The sequence below is a fragment of the Ornithodoros turicata genome, chromosome 7, assembly GCF_037126465.1.
Source record: "Ornithodoros turicata isolate Travis chromosome 7, ASM3712646v1, whole genome shotgun sequence".
Classification (NCBI taxonomy): Eukaryota; Metazoa; Arthropoda; class Arachnida; order Ixodida; family Argasidae; genus Ornithodoros; species Ornithodoros turicata.
Window position 1 is genome coordinate 52,320,403 of NC_088207.1, and position 24,654 is coordinate 52,345,056.

Consider the following 24,654-nt stretch of genomic DNA (forward strand, 5'->3'; position numbering starts at 1 on the left):
CATTCATAATGTGTTCGTCATCTTTTTTAGTTGTCATCTTTGTCTTGAATCTGTCTCATCCTCCTTTTTCCGTTTGCTAGTTTATCCTTTATTTCCTAAGTATTTTCTTTCTTTTTATTTATTTTATTCTTCTATCATCTATTTTTCTTTCTTTGGGTAATAGCAAGCCAGCACTTTGCCTGGCTAACTTTTCCTTTCTCTTTTTTTGTTCTTAATAAACCTATACCCCCCATTCACATTGAACTATTTCTAGCCCGCCATAATTGAACAGTAGCAGCAAATATGATGATGATGACGATGATGAATGGGGGAATTCATCACGTGACGTGTGACTCACCACCGCAATACCGAAGGGACGGTGTGAGATATAATAACGTGACAAATAAGGTCACGACGCATTCATGCGGTCCTGACTCCTTGCATACCTGGCTGTTCAGTTACGGCTGGTCATTTTCCTGTTCTGCCCTGGCTATTATGGTTCTGACCCGGAATACCGTTGCGTTCGGTTATCGGCTCTAAAACGCTCATTACTTTTTATGAGACTAACTCGCTTTGGAACAGGTTACAGAGATCAATTGCAGGGCTCACCCACCAAATATATGCAGAAGAAATTAGGGTTCTTAGGGTTATTAAGGTACCTGTGGTGTCCAAACCAAACACGAGTGGTGGTATAGAATACAGCAGTTAAGTGAAGTAGTAGCATAATGGAGTAGTAACAAAGTAGTAGCATAACAGAAATGGCTCATTTAGACCACGTGTTCAATTGAAGCATGATTTTCTTAGTTAAAATCAAGAAGGCGTGGTTATCCGCATCCAGAAACGCTTGTCCCTTGTAATTTACATGCGGACAATTGTAATACGGTACCGCCTTTTGGGAACAGGCAATTTTGACGCGGTGAGGCACATGGTTGCCTTTCCAGACGACGTGCCACTGAATGTCCTATATACCGAGCAGTCATTGACGACGTTTCTGTCGACGGCCAAGATAAGTGCTTTATTCCGGAGAGTATTGTGTTGTATTTCAGATAACTGAGACTTATCCGCAGCTTGCAAACGGGAGCGAGTAATCTAGAACTGTAGCAACATTATCTGCATTGCGACACACTTCAGCCTTCGCCAATAGCGCGGTTTATCGAGACAATGGGTCCCATATACTCGTATCTGCTTCTCGTCGCAAGGGCAGGTAACGGCGAAGTTCCATTCTTTCAAGTGTCACAGTAAACACTAACGTCAGTAAGACAGCGATATGAAAGCACCCTTTCCACGACAGCACGTTCTCGTGCCATTGGATATACAGGGTGTCCCAGAAAACGTGTCATTGAATTATAATTAAAAAACTACACCACCTAGAGTCATGCGGTCAACGGCATTTGTTCTTACTAGGTTTTCGCCACCTCCTGACGTGAATGTCGTGTAACGTAAATTTAATTATGTAAATTTTTGCGAGCTTAAGTAGGAAATTTCCCAAGTAAACGTCAGTTTTTTACCCCACCAATGTGAAGAGCGTGTCTAATTTAGTCAAATTAATGTTAACTGACAGGGATATTCAGGAGCTAACCCATCGGAAAAAATTGCCGAACATCATGCTCTACGCAGGTCGCGCAGAATAGCGCACAATGAATTTTTAAGCGCAATCTTTGTCAGTCCGACGAAAGGAGGTTGGAAACCCAGCCCTCCCCGACATCGCAGAAAGAGATAAAACAGGAACGGCTTACCACGTCCGACTTTCGCTGGGATAATGCTTTCCCTCTCCCAATTTTAGGAACTGTTACTTTTTCTACTATCACTCTGTGGGCTGGCTTCGGAACCTCCTTTCGTCGGACTGAGATCGATTGCGCTCAAAAAGTCATCGCGCGCTATGGTCCGGTGCTCCGAAAAGCATGATATTCGGCTATTTTTTCCGATGGGGTAGCTCGTGAATACCACGGTGAATTCTCATGAATTTGAGTGAATTCCGCACGCTCTTCATATTGGTGGGGTAAAAAAGTGACCTTTGCTTGGCAAATTTCCGAGTTCAGTTCGCAAATATTTACATAATTAAACTTGGAGTACATGACATTCACATTAGGTGGTGGCAAAAACCTAATAAGAACAAATGCTGTTGACCACATGATTTTAGGTGACGTAGTTTTTTAGTTATAATTCAATGACACGTTTTCTGGGACACCCTGTATACATACAATTGTGATGTGTCAGTCGCCGAAAAAAAAAAGAAAAAGAAGAACAGACAGCAGGACAGCGGCGGATACGACATTGACAAAATTTCGTGTTTTAGCTCATCCAGCACCGGGAAAAGTCTCTGTAACGTCTCGAGGGTAAGGTAAATAAATGAAGCTGTAATCAAATCTGGTAAATTTAATGCGACAAGTCCCTCCAGAGGGCAGAACTAGAAAGCTGCCTGTTACTATGTCACGGACTGGCAGACGAACATGTTTGTTAGGGGAATTATTTCTTAAATACAGTATTTGTGCCACGAAGCAACTGTGGCTATGCACAGCGCACGGACATGGACAGATGGAGAGATGACAGTAGAAAGGAGTGGGGGATGGGGGTGAGGGTGCTGTAGGTCATGCTGATATTTTAGAATTGCATTGTGAACCACTACATGGATTAGATTGGATTAGAAAAGAAAGAAAAATATGAGTGGAACCACTGCCCGTTGGTCCGTTTACCTTCTTGCCCTTCTTTCGGACACATCGACACCAGCTCCCGTGGCTCAGTGGTTAGCGTGCTGGCCACCTCACGTCGAGACTGGGAGGTACCCGGGTTCGAATCCCGGTGCCGGCTGTGTTGTCTGGGGTTCTTCCTGGGTTTTCCTCAGACGCTTTCCGACATATGTCGGCACAGTTCCCCTACAAGTCGGCCCAGGACGCACATTTCCCCAGGGCGTCAGTCGTGACGTTGCCCATATACGTGAGGCCGACAACGGCAACCCCTTTCATCATCATCACCACCACCGGGCACATCGACGGTTCTCTCGTACACTAGACACCGCATCATCTACGTAATAGTACTGTCGGAGGCACGGTTAGCTAAAATCGCCTGCCAGTACTTCGCCGTCTCATATTACCCCGGTTGTACTTGAAAGCGTTGTGCCTTTATTTCATTTGAAGGTGGACCATGTGCTGCGTGTGTTTATTACTCGAAAGAAATAGTCTTGCAACACCTGGAGATTTGAGACGAGGTAAACCACGGAGTGCGGATTTCGAACAACCGTGTCCCCTGCAGTACTTGGACTGTATGAATTGCCAAAACACATAACGTGAACGGTGACTCTTGCGGCGACTCTTGCGGAAAGGCACGTTTTCCTGGCGTGACGTAGTAAGGCCCATGTGCTCTCCACATCACGGGGCGGCGATAGCACCACTCATTCACGGACAGTCTGAAGGAATACTGTCCGTCTGAAGGAGTCTTGGAGGAATGAAGGACGTTAGGAGGGTGTGTAGTTATAGGGTTGAAACCCAGCCGGTATTCAACCGGCACGGACGATTATTTGTAGCTCGTACCGGCTGCCGCTTGAAAGGCAACACCAGCAGTGCTTTGCCGGCATTTTACAACAGAAGTCGTCTTACGGAGAACTTTCGGCAAATTCGGTGACGACATCGAAGGAATTTGGAACGGGATCAACTTCGCTGTGGTTTCCTTGTTTCCAAGTATTGTTTTCTCGATCTATATTGCAACACCAACAACACAAACAGAAGAAATAGTTTTCTTTTTTTTAATGTGATAGGCGGTATTTATCTAGCATGTTGTTCTGAGACATGCCTTCATATCTATAGTCAGTGACAACTTAAGTTCTAAGATTAGGACCGCCCGCTCACCTGTTGAAGGCTCCTGCGATTGGCTACCAGCCTTTGCACGACGCCCTCGCTTCGCGATCTAGTGCCGGCTCTCTCCCCCCCTCAGTCCCTACTTGGCCGTGCCGCACTACATTCGCGCGCGCGGAGCGATTCCTGTGTGAGGGTGGGGTCAAGTGTATGACTTATGTTATCACTGACTAAGTATACGTATTGTTCCTGATTTTTTTTTTTGAAAATTTAGGTTGATTGACTTGTAAAAGAAAAAATGGAGATGTTAGTCTCGAGCCACCTGGGACGGGCAACTCCAGGACGCGTTATTCAGAAAAAGAAAAGAAGAAGGGTTTCAGATTAGTCAGATCCAATCCAATACTTGATCAACATCTGTAGATATTGCCAAACAAAAGACGGCAGGGAACGCCCAAAGACGGTATGCTATACCGATCCGACGAAGTACAATGAAACAGTATTTGACTGTCTACTTGACTGTGGCTCTCCGTTTTCTCTCACCCTACTTAAGTCTTCTCCTTACTGCCTTTCCTGTTTTTCTTTTCGTGCGCTTTCCTCCAGCACTGCACTACTGCCATCCTTCGTGATGAGCTACCGGAACTGTTACTGTCGACAGTATATGGCACGCCATTGGTTTCTCTTTTTCAGCCCCCCAATGTACCGTACGATGTTTGCACCCCAGCCTGGTGGTGATGTTCTCTTGCGTTTAGGGCGCATTCCGGTTCGTCCAATGGTGAAGACTTCCTTCTATCGATCGCATACTGGAACGCTACGGCTTTGTGCGTGGCTGTGCGACAGAGGGTTTTGGGTGCCATGGAACAATTTCAACTGCAGTCTTTGTCCGAAAGAGGAAAACATTGAGCACGCTTTTCTGAATTGTCGAGACGCCATCTTCTTTGTGACGTTTTTCAGCGCGCCTTCAAAAAGGATATCTACTTAAATTCCCGTACTATACGCTTCCTTCCTGTGAGGCCTGGATGCGATTTGCCCCTGGACATCCTACTCCTGTATGTTGGGGTTATACGCAATGTGGGTTGCTCCGCGTATATATCACGCAAATGAGTCACCGGTCGACTCCTGGCCCATATTTGGTGGCATGATGTTTTTGTTTTCGCACTTTTTAGTGTTTACATCTTCTGACGAAACTGCGCACACGTGGCTGAACGTCATCAAACCCTGCATCTGGTCCATCTGGTTGTTCCATAGGTTCTGGTTTTGTTTCGTCTCTAGGCAGCGCCACCTCTACGTGGTGGTGTGAATGTGAAGCAGAGAGAGGAAAACATGGCGGTTTGCGGTCGGTGTAGGCCATAGGAAATGCATTGGGTGAGAATTGGCTTTGCTTCTAACTTTTGTTTCTACAAAGTGATAGCGTATGAACAAAAGAAAAGAAGAAAGAGTGATGTATCAAAGAGCTCTAGGCGTATAGTAATCGAATATAGCCTTATAGGCTATATTCGAGATGCGGCTACATGTATAGGCTTTCAAGCAATGAACAATGACGTCGAATGAGCCGAAACGATGGTCCCCCCTTATTGGTTACCAAAAACATGGGACGTATCCCTATTCCGCAGCCCTTGATGCGGACCGCCAGCATCACAGCATTGTCCGTTTCGGTATTCGCACCTCCATGTTTCGTGCTGGTGTAACCCATTTTCATATCTGGCGTAATAGTCGGGATCATGAGAATAAAGGGGGTTGTTGTTGCTGCTGTTTGTTGCTCTAAAACTTGAATTGCATGAAGTTTGCGCAACTAATCACCAGATGTCTTTATTCAATGCAAATGTCACTTTTTTTACTATATTACATGGTGGTCTATACATGGTCTATATCAGTGTTTTCCAAAGTGTGGTCCCCGGACCCCTGGGGGTCCGCGAGAGTGTCCAATGGGGTCCGCGACCGTCTCTCACGTTTCAGTGAGGATTTCGTGCTCGTACATGCTGCCCGATTTCCAAACACCCAGAACTTCCAAAATTGCTACAAGCATGCTTCAACGGCTAGCTTCTAATTTCTGATAGAAAAGTCCTGCAATGCACGTTTGTCCGCGTCATACACATACTAACAAGAAGAAGAAACCAGTCCGGAATCGTTTCTGGAGCTGTATCGAAAGCACGCAGCAGCTGACGAGGTTGTTGGTTATGCACTGGCTAGCATGGGAAATACAGTGCGTCATATCGTTTTGCGTCGAGTTCGAACTGACTGAGAGTGTTCCTCCTGTGTTTAGCGCATTTTATATTTGGCAGCCGGGGGGGGGGGGGGCGTGAATTGGTTCTCATCGCTTCCGGGGGTCCGTCACCGCCAAAAGTTTGGGAAACGCTGGTCTATATCAAAATGGTGGTATTTTTTGTGAACAATAGTTTTCATGTTTCAGTTTAAATTTTGCCACCATTTCCGGTGAAGAGCCCCCACGTGCATGGCATGCCTCGCGATCATAAAAGGAGTTCTGATGTGCGGCCATTTATTGCATATTTCAGCACCAGTTCTTGAATGCCGTGGCACCAGGTGTCAGTCAGAGGTCTTCTTTAGTAGAATCCTGCCAACACAGGTGTGACTACTTCGTCATCTGCAATTAGTAATGGAATGAATAAAATAACTATCGGGCTATGACATAATCCTATACAGGCAATTAAAAAAAAAAAGAAAAAGGAAGAAAGCAAGCAAAGAGGTGCGGTCAAAGGTGCTCTCTCAAAAGTTTTCAGTTTCATCATGCTATAGTCCAAACTCGACAATTTGGAATTGCGTTTGTCTTGAAGTGAGCTGCGGCATGGGTGATATAGCGCATCATGTCGTTATAAAACGATAACAAGAATGTTTTATGACTACCATTGCGCTTCGCTGCCACAGCGTATAAGATTTTTGACAGCGATTCGTGCGTTAATTAGGGTCTCACAAGTTGGTCCCGGAGGAGGTTGCAGGTGGAGATTGTCACTGATATTTTTGAGTATAGAACCGTACGGCACTTAGGAGGAGGACGTGTCTAAGGAATTTCGACAGGAGTCTCGGGCAGGGTTCGAACCCAAAGCCTTGTGATCAGTAGGCGGGGACGTGACGAAATGATCGGCATATGTCTTTTTTTTCTTCTCTCTTTTTTTTGTCTCTAATGTCGATGCCGATGGAAGGTACGCACTTATTGAAGGATGCACAGAAACAACTGTAATGTTTGGCTTTGGTAAATTGGATGCGTTGCAGTACAGCCACTGAGCTGTACATTTTTGATCCGCACACATTTATTTTGTTTACATTATTATGTGTAATATGTAGTTCACACCAATTACAAAACAACTCTCAATCAACGAAACTTCATCGTTAGATGAAGAAACGGTCGTGAAGCTGATTATCGCTTTTGCAAATTTGCAGGTTAATTGTCTGATCTACAATATCTTTTTATATATTGTAATGGGATAAGTTTTTATCGCGATGAAAAAAACAAAGTGGCAGGAAAGGACATATTTGAAATGTAAAACATGAAAGACGAAGTGTCTAAAAAATGCTTACTGCGAGGACTACGAAAAACGTGATAGCACCGATCAGCGAGGAGCTTCCACACGTCGTTCTGCCACTGCCTTTGCCACCAACATCACTGCCTTTGCCACCGGCACCACTGCCACTGCCAGCTGCAGACCGACATGTATAATGGTCAGACAACCTTGGCTGAGAATACAATGGGAAATAATCGAAAACGTAAACCTCTATTTAACGAGTGAACGACAAAGTGGTTACGGTGTTAATACTACACAAATAAGACATGCACGCTGTTTGCATGGTGATAAATATTCAAAAAATATACAATGCGGTTCAAGAACACAGTGGCGTCACTAGGGGGTTGGGGTGGGGGGTGTGGACCACACCGGGTGATGCGACAGAAGGGGGTGACGTGCTGCAGCAGTACCGCTACCTCCGCTCTTTTTCTGTAGCGAGGTGACGCCAAAAACAATCTAAGAAGCCCTATAGGCGAACATGTGATTTTTTTTGTGTACGATACGATACTGTTACTTCTCGTGTATCGCTACTTTGCAGGTAAGTTGTGGGGACGGTACATCTAACCAGTTTTGTCGCGCATCTTCGTCGCATCTTTGTCGCAAAGGCTTAAGATATTTCTCTTCATGGCACCGGCCACTTATGCAAATTCATGGCCTCTTGAATCCTTCAGCAGTCGAGGCAGCACAGAGAGTTCTTGTAAATCCACCAGTATATATTTTCAGAACTTGAAAAATGTGACTTACCAGCGCCAGATGGGCCTCCAGCTGTGAAGAAAGCTGGCTTGGAATCTGTGGGCGGAGCATACTTAGTGCTCCTTAGCTTTACCCTGCAATGTAATCAGTCACAAGTGAACTGTGAGCTGAGGCACCTCACTTGTGGCCAGAAGGGAGCGCGCATGGCAGTGTCTGAGCAGCTGCTGGACCGGTTTCCATCCAAGGGGGGCGAATTTTTGTAATCAATCGTCACATGTGATGAAACCTGGATGCATCATTTCACCCCACAGACAAAAAGCAGCAGCATGGGATAGCGACACAAGGCTTCCCCGCCGCCAAAGAAAGACAAGATGCAGCAATCTACTGGGAAGTTCAAGGGAGCCGTCTTCTGAAACATGCGGGATGTCAACCATGCGGACTTTTTGCAGCAAGAGGTCTCGAGTGACGCCCAGTAGTACGCGTTGATAAAGGTTGCCCCACGAAACGGCAATTCTTCTCCATGACGATGCCCAGCTGCACGCGGCGAATTTGACAACCCTGTTCGAAATACGCTGGGAGGTTTTGCCCCACGCCCCTTACTGTCTAGATTTAGCCTGAAGAAGTTAGCTTTTTGTTTGCCCCCCTCCCCTTTTGGAGGAAAGACGTTCCACACACACGAAGCCTTCCAGAAAGATATCCTGCAATGATTACGACAGCAATCCACTTCCTTCGACGCTAAAAGCATCAAAGAGTTGCCACAGCGATAGCTGCGGTGTCTATATGATATCCAGATATGTATACGTGTTAAATTGGTTTTTGAGAAGGATAAAATAGCGGTCAGGTGCGAACCAGTGTTGCGTGGACAAACATATTCAGCAACTGCGGAAGGACAAAGAATAATGCGCCCATCTTCAAACGATCGCTATTTACAGGCCTTTCACTTGCATTGTTGACCACATAAGAACATCCAAAACACTAATGTTGGATGGGTCCTCGAGTTGCCTGGGGTTGAACCGCTGAGAGGGTGTGGCGTTTCTGGAACGGCGTGTGACGAATGTGCATGGTCGAGGACCGGCAACTTTGTCGTGGGACACGAAAAGGCGACGACCGGGATTGACTCTAAGATTGGTGGAGAACGCCGTGTCTGCGTTCTTCGCCAATCACTGGGCTTCAGTAATTTATATAGATCATGGAGGAAAGAAGAAAAGGAGGCGCCCCAACGGCTCTTCGGCAGAAGAGAGCCCTGCGTGGCTAAGGGCCATTTCCTTTGTGGCTGAAGAAGAAGAAGAAGAAGAAGAAGAAGAAGAAGTGAGAGAGAAGCGTGGTAGTGCAAGTGACGTGGGGACAGGAGCTGTAGCTTCTTTGGAGCCGCGCGAGGGTCACGTTACCTGAATCGCCCAATGAGGTCGCTTTGCACACGTCACTTTGGGGGCCACTTCGGCGCGCTACCACCACACCTCTCCAAGTATTCCGAAACTATGCGTTGGGGGCTCCTCCTGCTCCGTGATAAAGATCACTGGGGTGGCATCCAATGCATTGCTCCGTAGACGAAAGCGTGCTGAGCGAACGCAATGCATCCTGGACAGGTCCTGGTCGCACGTCATAGCAAACGTCAAGGCACACGTGACCTTAAAGATGGCGGCGCCCGTGATCGGCGGTCAAACTGTTTGTAAACAATGTGGTTGTTGTTTCTGCGCAACGTTGTGGATGTCTTTCGATCACGGTAATTATTTTTATCCGATAATCTCGCAATAAAAGACGAAGTTTTGCACATAAGGCCTCGTACTGTTGACGACTTCCAAAGATGCGATGACGACGGCGCGTTAGGACTCACTCAGCCGATGCGATGTACTTAAACTAAGGAAAAATGGGCTACCATGTTGCGGAAGAAGCATCGCATAGTTTACGTTAGCAAAATACGTCCATCTCTTATCGTTATGACAAAGGAAATATGTCGGTAAGCGGCAAGACGACATGTAAACAAAGTCACATGACCTCAAAATGACGTTTTGTGTGACGTGCGACCAGGACAAGATGGCAGTTTTGCCAAAAGCACCCGCTTGAGGGTAGTTACAACAATGGCGGGTTTGTGACACCCCTGTGATAAATATAGAGTGGAGGAGACAATGTACGAAGACGACAGACGTGCCGATGTCCATTACTCTGGCCCGTTACTCCCTTGGCACAAGTGCCGATCCTGACGAATCAACAGCACGCAGGGCTAAGTCTCCTTACGTTCCCTACGTTCTTAATCGATGTAACGGGGATAAGTACCCTGACGTTTCCTATACAGGCGACACATCATGGAAATGATGGACGGGTCTCACGCTTTCGACATATAGACTCTAGGCGCTAAGTACAGCAATTGATGCAGGTTCAAAGACAAGCTTACCCGTACTTGACGCCAGGTGTCAGAGGTCCATTGCAGATACTGTCATCGCATTCATCTTGCCACCCCAACACGCATTCTACTGTAGTTTCATCGTGCAATAGGCAACTACGGCTGTAACCTGTAAAGCGACAGGTACAAGACTATTGCACTTTACCAAGCAGATCTGACAACCATAAGGACACACACAAAAAAAGAAAAGAAAAAGAAGGTAACAAAAAACAACAACAAAAGAAACATCAATTGACGACTTCCTGCAGTTAAGAATATTTTCCCTCCTGGATTTTCAAGACACATATATTGATGAATACTTTCGTGCGTGTGTTGCACAATCCATGAGAAATTCCCTCCCTCCTCTTTACTGTATAGCTTGTGGCGACGATGAAGGAATACAAAATGTGACGCGTCGTCACAGCCATTCGTAGCAAATATGCAGGAGAGCACATCAACCACGATGTTTACCAGTTTCTTGAGAATCAGTTGGAATGCCATTCAGTTACACTTACTCTTGCTGTTACTTCCTGTGTCGTAACACTTGATGGGGGACTGCGAATGGGCTTCTCTCCACGTAACTGGCTGCTCGCACTTATCTGCTCGAGAAGAATACAGAACCACTTGGTTAGGCTTCAGGTTAGAGAAGAGGAAGAAGAATGGTACAGTACCACAGCACTTGTACTTCGAAAGAAAACCGTCATGCTACCAGAGGACATTTCAACTAGACCTACCTGGAACTCCGCAGGCTTCAACACTTTCCGATGACATTGCTGTGCACAGTTTCACTTTGTTTTAATGCGTTAGTATTAGCAGTGTCAAAGCGGAAAAGTATGTATGTATGTATGTATGTATGTATGTATGTATGTATGTATGTATGTATGTATGTATGTATGTATGTATGTATGTATGTATGTATGTATGTATGTATGTATGTATGTATGTATGTATGTATGTATGTATGTATGTATGTATGTATGTATGTATGTATGTATGTATGTATGTATGTATGTATGTATGTATGTATGTATGTATGTATGTATGTATGTATGTATGTATGTATGTATGTATGTATGTATGTATGTATGTATGTATGTATGTATGTATGTATGTATGTATGTATGTATGTATGTATGTATGTATGTATGTATGTATGTATGTATGTATGTATGTATGTATGTATGTATGTATGTATGTATGTATGTATGTATGTATGTATGTATGTATGTATGTATGTATGTATGTATGTATGTATGTATGTATGTATGTATGTATGTATGTATGTATGTATGTATGTATGTATGTATGTATGTATGTATGTATGTATGTATGTATGTATGTATGTATGTATGTATGTATGTATGTATGTATGTATGTATGTATGTATGTATGTATGTATGTATGTATGTATGTATGTATGTATGTATGTATGTATGTATGTATGTATGTATGTATGTATGTATGTATGTATGTATGTATGTATGTATGTATGTATGTATGTATGTATGTATGTATGTATGTATGTATGTATGTATGTATGTATGTATGTATGTATGTGTGTATGTATGTGTGTATGTATGTATGTATGACGTCTATGTTAAGTCATGGCTCACCACATCATCATCCCATTTATGTATGTGTGTGTGTGTCTACTTCTATGTTCAACCATTTGCTTGTTGCCGTTTTTCTTCTTCGTAGTTTCGGGGTTGGGGCTACCTCGGGTTAGTGCGCTAAATCTAGTGCCGGTCGATCACTCGCCAAGCACAGTGTGCGCCTTCTGCGGGGACAACAATTGTGAGGCACGACTTGCGGTTGATAATGTGATAAGATAGCATAAACGCTGGCCAGCTGCTGGACAAAATCCACGATGAAACAAGCCTGGGCATGGGCTTTGTTGGGCTCGTTGTGTCTTTTTGTTTATTTTGCGTGGCCCATATGCTTAGGCTCGTTTCACCATGGGTTAATCATAGAACTACTCACCTATTTCCGTATCCTGTGCCACGAGTATATCGACTCTTCTGATAGCCCCGTTGACGTCACTGAATATGTGGGCTGGAAATTGAATCTTTTGCTGGGTCTTGTTCAGTAGGGACGAATCCACCAGTTTGATTTCCGTAGTCGGTGGTGGAGGAACTGAATGTACATCGAATTACTGGTAAATTATGAGATGTATATATCAATGCCCAGCAGAAACATCATCAGAAGAAAGGCATCAGACAGAATATTGTTAGCGAAGCGCCCTCTCGTGATAGGGCATCACACCACCTGAAGAAAGAAGCGGTTAGAGTCAATGTAGACGTAGCTAGAGTCACTAAATACGTTATGCTTCAGAGTAGCGAAACTGAGTTCGAAGAGCGATCATGCGCCATCTTGTTTCCTTGCCACGCTACCCACGCGCACGTGCACTACGCACCTTAGTGCACGATGTCATCTATCGTGCGCAGGTGAAATGTTCCTTTCGTTTACAAGCAGCAGTTGGCGGCCTTGAGCTCACCTTGACGCTCTGGTTGACAATAGATAGATTACCGCAAAACAATCATTGCACGCTTCTCTATCCCACAGGGAGCATTACGTTAGCCGTCTTTGATACTTAAATGAGGATGGTAATGGTGTGGTGCGGAAACAACATGGGGTTCCTGCTCTCCCTTGGACCTCAGTGTCGATACTCTGAAGCGAAGCTTATTTAGTGTCTCTAGACGTATAGTCTTCTTAGCTCCAAAGAAGCTTGGTGCGGTTTTTAAAGAGGTAGACAAGCTGCCTGACCACAGCTTCGACTGTGCCTAAAGAATAAGCACCCATTTGTCGAGTGTGCCACCAATGTGGTGTACAGGTCTCTTCTCACGTGCGCGAGATCCTATGTAGGCCAGGCTAGAGTCACTAAATAGGGAGCAGAGTAGAGACAATGAGCCACGCCGGCGAGCGAGACCGCCATCTTGGGTGCAGCGCGGCTGCGTCGCCTAGCAACGGGACGCCAATCTCCACCTTCTCCGCCGTAGAACAGCGCGCAGTCGAGCCAGCTCGCAACCGAGGAAACCGGTTTTCGATGGAGGGGACTCAACATGTACGGCGCGTTCTTGGAAGGAAAAACCACGTGACACGATCGACCCAATCGCGGACACCGGGCGGCAGCTCCGGCGCGGGAAAGGAATGCCATACTCTGTACCCCTATTTGATGACTCTAGGCCAGACTGGCCGTTGCATAAGGGTAATGTGGAAGGCGTTTAGGCAATGGTGGTTGGCTGAGCCTTGCCAAAGAAAAAAGGCGAGTGTAGCCGGTTACGTCGGGAGTGTGTTAACATAGATTGTCATAAGGACCAACTAACTCGAGAGATAATTAGACGGAGGGAATCGATCGGTCGAAAGACTAGCGTGTCAGCACCCGATCTATCACCTTTAGTGATAAACAGTTATTTCTGCGGCGTATACCAACGTCGAATTTGGGGGGGGGGGGGCGCCTGCACGAAGCGGTGTGTAGCTTTTCTTCCCTTAAGGGGGTGCAACACCATTCGCGTTTCCTCAATTCCGCTCAATAGATGGAGCCCAGGACGGTCTAATTGATTACCTAGCGTTCACTGCGGAGGCTCCTTGTATACTATGCCGGCAGACGGTTACATGCTACATTAAGCGACTGATCCACCATATCGGCGGAAAGGATTACAAGGCACTCTTTTTCTCTTGCTTTGTTCTTTTACCTTCGACCTCTAGCTTGCCTTTATCACCTTGAGAACAGCGTCCGCGTGTTATCTGTTATTTGTGCGTGTGATAGCAGACGGACCGACAATTTCATTCAACAGAACCTCGCGAACACGCCATATGTTTCCAACACTCGTTGTGGAACCGCGGAGAAACAAGAAAAAGAGAAGAAAAAGAAAGAACAGTAGCTAATTGCGCAGACCTTCTTCATTAATTTGAAAAACAATTAATGGCCTATTGAGAAAGCTTGCAAGTACTCCAATGACTTCATGAACAGTTCATGGTAAGCTCACATGTGCTTCTGTGTATTCGGAATCGTCGGGATCATTTCGTGAACAGCAAAATTACTGCACCATCGTCAGCCCCAGATTATCAGTGCACTGTCCTGTAAAATTATGGTGGACTGTTCTGCGATACCACGGTGCTTTGACACTGGCACATATAATGCTGTATTTTTGGTTCAGTGTGATCGGTGAAGACGAGTCAAGTTGTGTAGTCGGCAGTGCGGTCTTACATGGCGTTCATTCTCAGTTTTGACCGCGTCTGATCACCTGAACAGTGATGGGTGTCTCAGTATAATGTGCTGTTGTCGACTCATTTACGCCGACGCCACAAGTTCCACACTCATATTTGTACACAAAGTCTAAAAAGAAGGGAATGGGTGAAGCTGCATATGACAGCGGCGGCAGTTATCTTTACGAGCGCAGTACCAGCGGTACAGTCCTTGTGGTGGGTTGTACAGCGTGCGGGGGCGTCGGGCAGGTTGCTGGTCGCCATTGGTGGGCATCAAGGGTAGGCTGTAACAACCGGATGACCAGATGGTTTTGTGACGAGGTGGCATGCATCAACAGTTGCGCACTGGAATTTCTAAGGCGAGCTCTTTACACAAATTGTGACCAATGAGACGCGAACGCTGACCATCGGCCATCATGCTTGCAACAAGTCCCTGCGTTTCCTCACCTGGGGCGGATTACTGGCCACTTGTCGCTGCGTAGCGCAGCGTCGTCTCCATAGTAACGCGTGCTGCACGTGACCCGCTTCGTCGTGAGAAGGAAGAAGTGACCTTACTCGCAGCCTGCCACCATCGCCGGGTGTGTGCACGACCTACTACTATACTAGAGACCTGGACGTCCGCAATGCTCCCAGCACCGGGGTAGTAGTTCTGGCAATCGCCGCTTGGCTATGGGATTTGGCGCTAGCTCGCACTATTTGTTACCACGTGACTTGTCGAAACCGCGGCGATGTAGGGTAGGCTCTGTTGACAACGACGAAGCAGCATAAGAGAGAGAATAGCGCGTGCTTAGCAACGGGCTTAGCAACAGCCTGTGTATCCCTAGCAGACTAAAGACGGTGGCAAGGGTGATTCCCTCTCCCCAATAATGCTATGTGGCGCTTGCAGCGGTCACTAACGTAACTAACCCATGACCCGTCTCTCCCATAGGGGAGCGCCAGCTGTCCAGGGTCTCTAGTATAGAGTAGGTCGTGGGTGTGTGGCGTTCGTAGCCATTGGGCGAGGAGGTCAGCCGACGCAAAACGCTGCGACGTTCGTCGTTGAAAATGGCGCTTGTGTATGCGTTTCTAGAGGACCAAGGAGCCACTTCAGTGCAGTCAACGAGGACATTTCGTGCTCACAAGGATGTCTTCACGTCGTTGTCGGAAGAGCAGTTTGTTTCCTTCTTCCGACTGTCCAAAGCATCGTGTATACACATACAGGATGCATATGGAAACATTGACATACACATCGAGTGTTTCCCATAGGGAATAATATGCACCCGCATTAGCTGAGTTAGTGTGTACGTAACCCACCATTGTGAAATTAACTCCGTCTTGCACAAGCATGACATTTCTTTATTTATGAAATATTTGGACACTGCAATAAAAAAAAACTAGCAATACTTGCGCTATTCATTTGTATGCCTTTTCTGCAGAAGATTGTGCGCAAAGTATTGTGATATTGCAGCCAGTGCCTGCGGGAATGAGCCAGCACATATTTTATTGTCCGTGTTGTTAGTAACTCTTTCATTGGGCATACTTGGCATAGGCGATCAATGCTTCCTGCGGTCCGCTGTTGTTGTTCCACGATTCTCCTTCGTTCTTCAAGGAGATGGTGGACATTGATGGTGGCACCTGTCTCCTCCCCCGTCGACATCTGCCTCCGCTCCGCACATTTTGAGCTTGGCTGCTTGTTGTAGCCGGCAACTCTCTGGAAGCCTGAGCAGGCTGTGTAGTCCTGAGCTGTTACCCGAATCACTGCTTAGTTTAGTTGTAGAACTAAAAAGGAGGAGGAGATCACTCGACAAGCTCAGCAAGCACACCGTAAGTCCACCAAATAACTTTATCCTCGTCAGTATAGCAATCTTCCACGCGGCGTATAGTGCACAGATCACCGTCCTCGTCTTCTACGAATGTAATGCTAAGATAAAATACGCAATTAATCCTCAACACATGTGTCGCGTGAAAAGAAAAAGAGGCAGCTCCGAGTACCGAAGGATTCCCTTCGAGCCGGCGACGGCAGCAGACGACACTGCACTGCATTCGCATTGGCTGATTCGTGTCTTACGTGCTCATCTAGCGAAGTATGTGCAAGAAGGTTTCTTTCCACGCGGTAACAAAATTTATATTTCTTAGAGGTAAATATAAAGTAAGTTAATGTCGTCAAATTCAGGCTTTTTGCTTGACAGACTTGCGTCTGCCACCGAGAGTAGCGTCATTGCTCCTCGCGCCGACGAGGCTCGCCTACCCAGCGGACGACGGTGGCCTTACTGACCAGATCGTGCGTCGGCAGCGCGCGCTTGCCCGACGGTGGGCGTTGCCACGTTAGGCCGACGCACCGATGCAATGGCCAGTAATCCGCCCCTGGAGAAGGGCGATCCGGCGTATACGCGAAGTTCTATACCAAGTTCTATACCAAGTTGTAGGCCACGTTTTGCAGCAATGTTTTAACTGTCAGCCAAACTGTTCGCTGCCAGATGTTTTAGTACACAGAATGTCACGTGTGCCACATTAGTGTTACCGTTCCCTGTATTATTTTACCTCATGAAAAGGAAACCAAGCTGGCATGTGAACGCTGTGTTATTTCACTGAAACTCACGCATCCCTCATACAGCACGTCCTAATCCACAGGGACAGTTCAAGACAACGTAACGTTTGAGTGTTGTTTATAACAGGATGCGACTGCAGCACACAAATGGAATTGGGCAATAAGCTGACCAACTACAGCGTTGTGCAGGATGCGCATATTTCAGTTAATCGGCATACCGACTAAGAAGAGCTCAAATATGTAAGAGCCGATTATGAGAATCGGAGACATGTGTGGCTGAACTGAGTTTGTCCGCACAAGGGCTCTGAGGACAGTATAAAAGATGAATACAAGAGATGAGCTTCCACAATAAACAGTACGCGATGGACACCAGGAGCACCACGGACACACAAACATACACGAATTAAGCTTCCTGTGATAATGATAAGTCAGCTAGGGTACAGTGCCCCTCTATGTGACGCTGTCCACGCCCCACGGGAATGTGCTCATGCTTGTCATGACACCGCAGGCGGAGCAGAGGCTTCGGCCACTGGGTCCGATAACTTGGTTTAGATAATGAAGGTCACATTGGTGTCAACTGCAAGAACAGCAATGCAGAGCTGTGTGACGGAAAGGGAATTGTAGTGCATATACCATGCACAACAGTATCAATATACACAGTCAGACGAAATGGTTGCACTACGAGACATCTCCCGCGTGTTGTATTTCTTCTTGTAGTCAGGGTCCTTGATCGGCATACTGCGTGATATGCGTGGGTCAATAAGCTCTAGATGGAGCTAATCATTACAGAAGCGCTCAAAGTATACCCAGCCCCAGTGGATAGCACATTGGATACAGCTACTCTGTTCACGCCCATACGACCTGACATGCTATCTGGTTGGTCCTCAGTATAGCTGTAACGGGTTTCAGCAAGCACATTTTGCATTACAGCGTAATTTTGCTCCGCAATCCGCATTTCTGTTCTCTGACGTTATCTTTATGACAGCAAGTGTGCAGTTGAATGGGCTGTGGATTCTCAGAGCTTGAAATTTGTTGAACAGTACATATTGTCCACAATGCTTTGCCCTTCAACAACACAGGGTCCGTTTCCGGACGTTCCTGCATGCACGTCTTGCGCACAGTCGCTTCTGCTAGCTCTCGATGAAAAGATTGATGAAAGATTGATTGATTCGCGAGAGTCTGGTACTACTTAAAGATTATCCTGATGCCTTCTCTTGTAGAGTTTCATTCAGGGCTTGTTCTTTACGTCTCTTCTGTTTTCCGCAGACAAGTTTCCTGCTATGCGAAAAACCGTGACTGGCAGGCACAGCACAACCACGGAACGAAGGATTCCGAGATAACGAGCGACATCTGCGCGTTGACACTCCATTTATTATCACATGCGAAAAGACAGATGGTGACAATTCATACGGTTTTTCTCACTTGTGTAGATTTCTGTGGTATGCAGATAGATGGCACCACCGCGCACAGTCAAAATCCCACGGGTCAGCATTCGCTAACCACTGCTCACAAGAATTCGTGTAGCAACTCTATGTTTCCGCATAAACAAATTATTTCTGAACATATTGATTTTAGACATATTTTTCTAGTACTTAATGGGATTAAAATTCTCACCTTAGGTCTATTTATTTTGTGACCAGCCAACAAACTTGAAGCAAGCGCGAAACGCAATTTCTGACGTCTGCGAAAAAATTTCCAACATAAAAGATGAATTTCTGGCACCATGAAGTACTAGAACCCATTGAGATATTCAGTTGAAGACCTCTTTTATATAAATTGAGCAATTCCTTGCGGAATTAAGCGGTTTGAAAAATGCATGAGGAATGCCATAGGGCCAGGACGGTGTTGCACCCCCTTAAGCTGTGGGAAGTGCGCTTGTGTTGTCGGCCCTTAACTCTGTCCCTGTTCCTTGGTGCTTCACCAAATAGTAAGTACCAACGAGCCCGAACCTGTACATTGTTGATCAGACAGAAGGCAGCTTGAGAATAGTTGTATAAGACGTGACAGAAAATATAAGACAAAATGAGTAATAGTCATTTGGGGACCGTATACAAGGTAGACTGCATTGCCACAAAAAATGAGATCCTTTCGGAACGTAATACACGGAGATTTAAGCGAAGTTTAGGCAAACAACAACTACATGAATGATGATGGGATGAGGCGATTCACCGCAACAGTTGCGGTACCATACCTCAGTGGATGTGGGCTATTGTGGGAGTCTGATGACAATGAAAAAGATGAGGCATACACACTCGCACGCATATATGCGAGGGGCGTTCGAGTCAAACCGGGACTTTTCATTTTTCGCAAAAGTTAAATGAACTTGGAGGCGAGAAATTAGTTTTATTCTTCAACGCAATCTCCAGCTGCACTAATGCACTTGTCCCAGCGTTTCACGAGGGCTTGGATGCCAGCAGCGTAGAAATCCTTGCCGGCGCGTAGCAGCCATGATCGGATCGCACTCTTGACCTCGTCGTCGCAGCCGAAGTGACAGCCTCCAAGGAACGCATTCAATGGACCGAAGAGATGGAAATGGCTGGGGGCGAGATCTGGACTGTAAGGGGGATGTGGCAGCAAATCCCAGCCAAATTCCTGTAAGATGCCTGTCGTGAGATGTGCGGTATGCAGGCGTGCATTGTCCTGTAGGAGGAGGAATCCTTTGGGGATGAGGCCCGGCTTTCCGAAACTGGAGGTGTTCATGAATGATAGTGTTCAACGTTCCCACAGAAAGGTCCGTCTTTCGAGCCAGTTCGAGACATGTTATCCGTCGGTTCTCGAAGATCGGGCGCTCCACAAGTTGGATGTTCTCAGGAACTCTGACACTGGGCTCTGAGCCGTCCCGGCTGGGATCGTTCTGCACTGATGTACGGCCGTCTCGGAACCGTTTGCACCACTCAAACGCTCTGCTGCGGCTAAGTGTATCGTGGCCATACTGAGCCTGAAGTCTTCTGTGAATTTCAGATGGCTTTACGGCTTCATTCACGAGAAACTTCACGACAATTCGCTGTTCGATGTGTGCGCTCACCTCGTTGTCGGCCATCTGGTCCAGCACGTGTCTTCTGTTTTGCACAAACTTTGGATCACCATGTGGTGAACGCGGAGGCCTGTCGCGTGTGAAAATGACGAAAAAAAAGTAGCGCGAGCCATTTGTACACTCAGGAGACAGAAAGTCCCGGTTTGACTTGAACACCCCTAGTATTTAGAGAGCATTTGCAGTGCTGCGGAGGAAAATTTCAAGATCATCAGGGGACATTCAGGACATGTCCTGAATATCATTACTATTCTGGACGCTGGTTGTTTTCATCACCTTCCTTTGGTGTGATCATCAGGGTATTAAGTTAGGGAGTTATTGCAGTCTATAAGAGACTAGAAGCTGCCCATTTTTCTTAGAGTGCCCGTTATAGTATAGTATTGGTCGTACACGGCAGTGTATGATATGAAATGCCGCGACGCAAGATAACACCACAGACACAGCAGGTTTCCATGTTACGTACACGTTCAAGTTATCGAAAACATTGTCCAGATACGTGCACGTGGATAATCTCACCTGCGAGGTCCCTGGTTTTCGCCTGAATGAGGTACACCGGTGTTTCCTTAGCTTGGTTTGTGAAGCCGTAGAGGTAGCTCATGGCTACCGTTATATTATACCGCGTCGAGGGCGTGAGGCCATGGATGACGAGGGGCCCTTTGATGCCCGGAACTGACCAGTATAGCGGTTCCTCGCCTTCCTCTGCATACGAGAGCATGTACGTGTATCTTCCTGTGGGTATACACTCTTCCTCAGGGGAGAACTCCGGCGGAAAGAGAGTGATCTTTTCAGCTGCAGCGTCGTACGTCACGTCTTCAAGGAGCCGGGGAACTGCAAGAAAGGATAGATCGGTTGGCTGATCGATTTTATCTTTACAGTGAACCCTGGTTAATATGGCTCCCGGACAAAAGCACACCGGACAAAAGCTTATCGAACAAAAGCTCACCGGACAAAAGCTCACCGCACCGTACTCCCCAACGTGTGAAATACGTAAAAGGCTCTCCTGACCTAACCTTGGTCAGTCTCGACGGGTGCATATTCTACATAAACTGACCCACTCTCCAACGTGTGAAATAGTAAAAGGCTCTTTTGACCTAACCTTGGTCAGTCTCGACGGGTGCAGTCCCGATGAGCTTTTGTCCGGTGAGCTTTTGTCCGCGCCCCGGATTAAAATTACCACCACCGTTCCCGCAGATTTTCGTCATATAGCGAGTTGTCATAGTAACGAAAAACGCACAATCCAGTGACTTCAGAGACCGCTTCGTTCCGGCCATTCTTAGGTGCGCAACAGCAACAGCAGAGTGTGACCTGGTCTCGTGGTCACTGCTGTTTTAAGCGCTACAGTGTTTTGACAGTCCGAAAGACGCTATCAGTAATTCCGAGGTCAACAACAACGAGAGTCATCCCAAACCTTGGCGCCCTATTTCAAAACGTGTCATCCTCTGCCTGGGGCTACCCTGCGGGTCATGAGACGTGGTCATAATAACGAGTATATAATTCCTGTGTTTGACTTGTGACAAAAACCTCAGTCATAGTCGGATAAGCGGATTGCCATACTAACGAGATGGATTTAGACGGTGGCGGAACGGTTCCCAAGAAAAACGGTCATAAAATGAGTATGTCATATTATCGGGGGTCATATTAACGAACGTTCACTGTATACACACGTAGTATACACAGACCCATAGAGTGGATGAGACACACGGAGGCACTCCCTGGTAAAGTCTCTTCCCTAATGCGCATATCAGGGTTACAACAAGTATGCGCATTGATATTAATATCAAAGTCTACAAGGTGTTGCGAACACTACCGCTAAAGCGCAATACACTAACCTTACAGTAAGTACGCTAACGATACAAAACAGTATCTGAAAATTCAAGTCACAGAACAGTGGCAATTAAAAGACACTGACAGTAAAAAATAATAATAATAGAATTTGACTTTTCTTTCAAATGACTGAAACTTACTACCTTTACTGGGCAGACAATTCTATTCCAGCACAGAGCGGAACAAAAATATGTGTTTGCCATAAGTTGTTTTAATGTTTAGGAGGTTAAATGCGCTCTTTGTTCCAGTGGGGCTACTGGGATATAGTTCCTTAAAATTTATTATACGTAAGGTAAGAGTGCCATTAATAATGCGATGGCTAATTTTTAGAACCCGAAATGCTATTAATTGTGACACATTAATAGTATGCGTGTTATTCATAAAATGCGTGACGCTGCTGAGGTATAGCAGTCCAAAAAGAATCCCAATGGCTCGTTTCTGAATAGTACGAATACTCGGAGATGTGATTCATAAGTGAGTTCTCATACACATACGGCATATGTCAGGTGGTGATGTACAAGCGGATAATACAAATTTAAATATTATATATGGCGAGAAGTAACGTCCATCTCGCATAAGAACACTGATACCATACTATATGATGTATTTTTGCTAATTTCTCTAATACGAGGTTGGAATCATAAGTTAGGACCTGAAATGGATAAAATAAAAGGATCTAACACCACTCTGTTAATTTTGAAATTTCGGCTTGCAACTGCTGAGCTAGTTCTGTTAAATGCCGACCAGTCACAAGTATAAAGTTGTGTTGTCAGCGTAGAAGAACATATCTCAGATAATTTGATATAGATAGAAAGGTCATTCATCGAAAAGGAAAAGAAAAGGCTTTAAAATTGAACCTTGAGGTACGTGAATGCATGAATAAGCGGGTAATGAAAAAGCATCCTTAAATTTAACAACCTGAGTTCGATTAGCTCCCGTGGCATAGTGGTTAGGATGATCGCTTTCCACGCAGACACTGGGACGTGACAAGGGTTCGATTCCTGTCACCGGTTGTGTTGTCTGAGGTTTTCCCTGGGTTTTCCGAAGACTTTCCAGACGAATGTCAGCACAGTTTCCCCTGAAGACGGCCCAGGACGCATACTAACCCCCCCTGCTGTCCCCCTCTCCTTCCTGCTGTCCTCTCTCCATTCGTCCAAGTCCGTACGTCTCTCATAGCCACAGTTGCTTCGCAGCGCTAACTCGAGATTAAAAAAAAAAATACCTAAGGTGTTAAGTAGTTCAAAGTTCAAATGCGGGGCCCGAGACACCAAGGCTCGCTAAATTACTTAAAAGAACCTCATGTGATCTCATCAGGATGCGATAAGCATGTACTGCACTCTTAAAAATGAATTTCACCACATAGCACGCTCCTAGCCAACCATCACCCCGAATGACAACGTTCTCGCCCCTGATTTGTCGAAAACGGGAGGAGGAGCCTATTTTGTGCCGTGCATATGGCCACAAAATAGGCTCCTCCTCCCGTTTTCAACAAATCAGGGGCGAGAACGTTGTCATTCGGGGTGATGGTTGGCTAGGAGCGTGCTATGTGGTGAAGTTCATTTCTAAGAGTGTGGGTGTGGTCTATAGATCCACATCCTGAATGGGCACGGTGGTGGTGGTGGTGGTGGTGATAGGGCTTGCCGTTGTCGGCCTCACGTATGTGGGCAACGTCACGACTCACGCCCTGGGGGAATGTGCGTCCTGGGCCGACTTCTAAGGGAACTGTGGGCAACTCCGTGGCATAACATGCTCGAGGCCAATCACCATTCAGAATGGGTGCGTTCTCTGATTACTCGAGAATGGGATGCCCGAAAGTGTTTTTGTTACTAGTTCCCACATATTCGACGTTAAGTGACGTTATGAACGCTACGAACGCTGACAGAGCCCATTACGGCGGCCTTATGGTACTATATGCAAAAGGATAACCTGGAAACTATATACAGTACAGGACCTTTGAAGGGAAGACGTTATGAAGCCTCAGGATACGTCACTTGAACCCTAAATCTTCTATTATACGTACGACATTTCTCGTAGATATCCGCTTCCCGCTTCTGCAACCGTACTTCTGCAGACGAACCCATTGCCACGCAGACCTGGAACAAGATTTAAAAAAAAAAAAGCAGTTTTGCTGTAGTCTGCGAGGCTGTGCTCCAGACTCCAGAGTCACTTCTTTAACATAGAAAATATATTTTTCTAAAGTATATCATGTGGTAGCTAAAGCGAAATTGTCATTTATTAGCAGCGCACAGCCCAACGCCCTCTCCTTTTACTCTCGTGGATATCTCGGCACAATCTTCCGAACTACACTGATCTGTTCTAGATCGCAAAGTAGACTTACCGTCAGTAAGAGAGCTAACCAAATCGAAATCCTATGCATTCTTGGGCGTCTGTTTCTCTCTGAGGAAAACGGGCTTCCAACTAGCCTTGGGGGCCGGTTTCACACTACCGTGTCTGTCGTCTGTTTGCTTCCAAAATAGAACCTGACGGGAATCGAGCTGCGAAGTCTTCAATGGGCCCGGTTTGACTCCGTTAAACACAAGGCCAAGTAAAACGTTAGTGCGAAATTGGGCTTATGAAGCATGCGCGAGAGGTGATCACGATAAGGGCACAAAGATCAAACACAATCGTATCTGTCGTGTGTTTGCTTCCAAAATGGAACCTGAAGGCAATCGAGCTCCGTAGGTTCCGATGTGCCTTATGAAGCGCACGCG

General features: G+C 46.2%; 2 protein-coding genes across 2 annotated transcripts in view; one reads left to right on the forward strand and one right to left on the reverse strand.

The window, feature by feature from the left end:
• Positions 1–24,654, forward strand: part of LOC135401523 (uncharacterized) — an 80,871-nt gene that overhangs the window by 45,649 nt on the left and 10,568 nt on the right. The window lies entirely within an intron of this gene.
• Positions 5,558–24,649, reverse strand: LOC135401519 (uncharacterized). Its single transcript, XM_064633974.1, has 9 exons — positions 24,282–24,649; positions 23,964–24,036; positions 20,636–20,947; positions 12,336–12,488; positions 10,871–10,954; positions 10,368–10,485; positions 8,027–8,109; positions 7,299–7,417; positions 5,558–6,366 (listed from the first exon to the last, which is right to left on the reverse strand). The coding sequence occupies exons 1-9, from the start codon at positions 24,318–24,320 to the stop codon at positions 6,355–6,357; spliced, it is 993 nt and encodes a 330-aa protein (XP_064490044.1). The 5' UTR covers positions 24,321–24,649; the 3' UTR covers positions 5,558–6,354.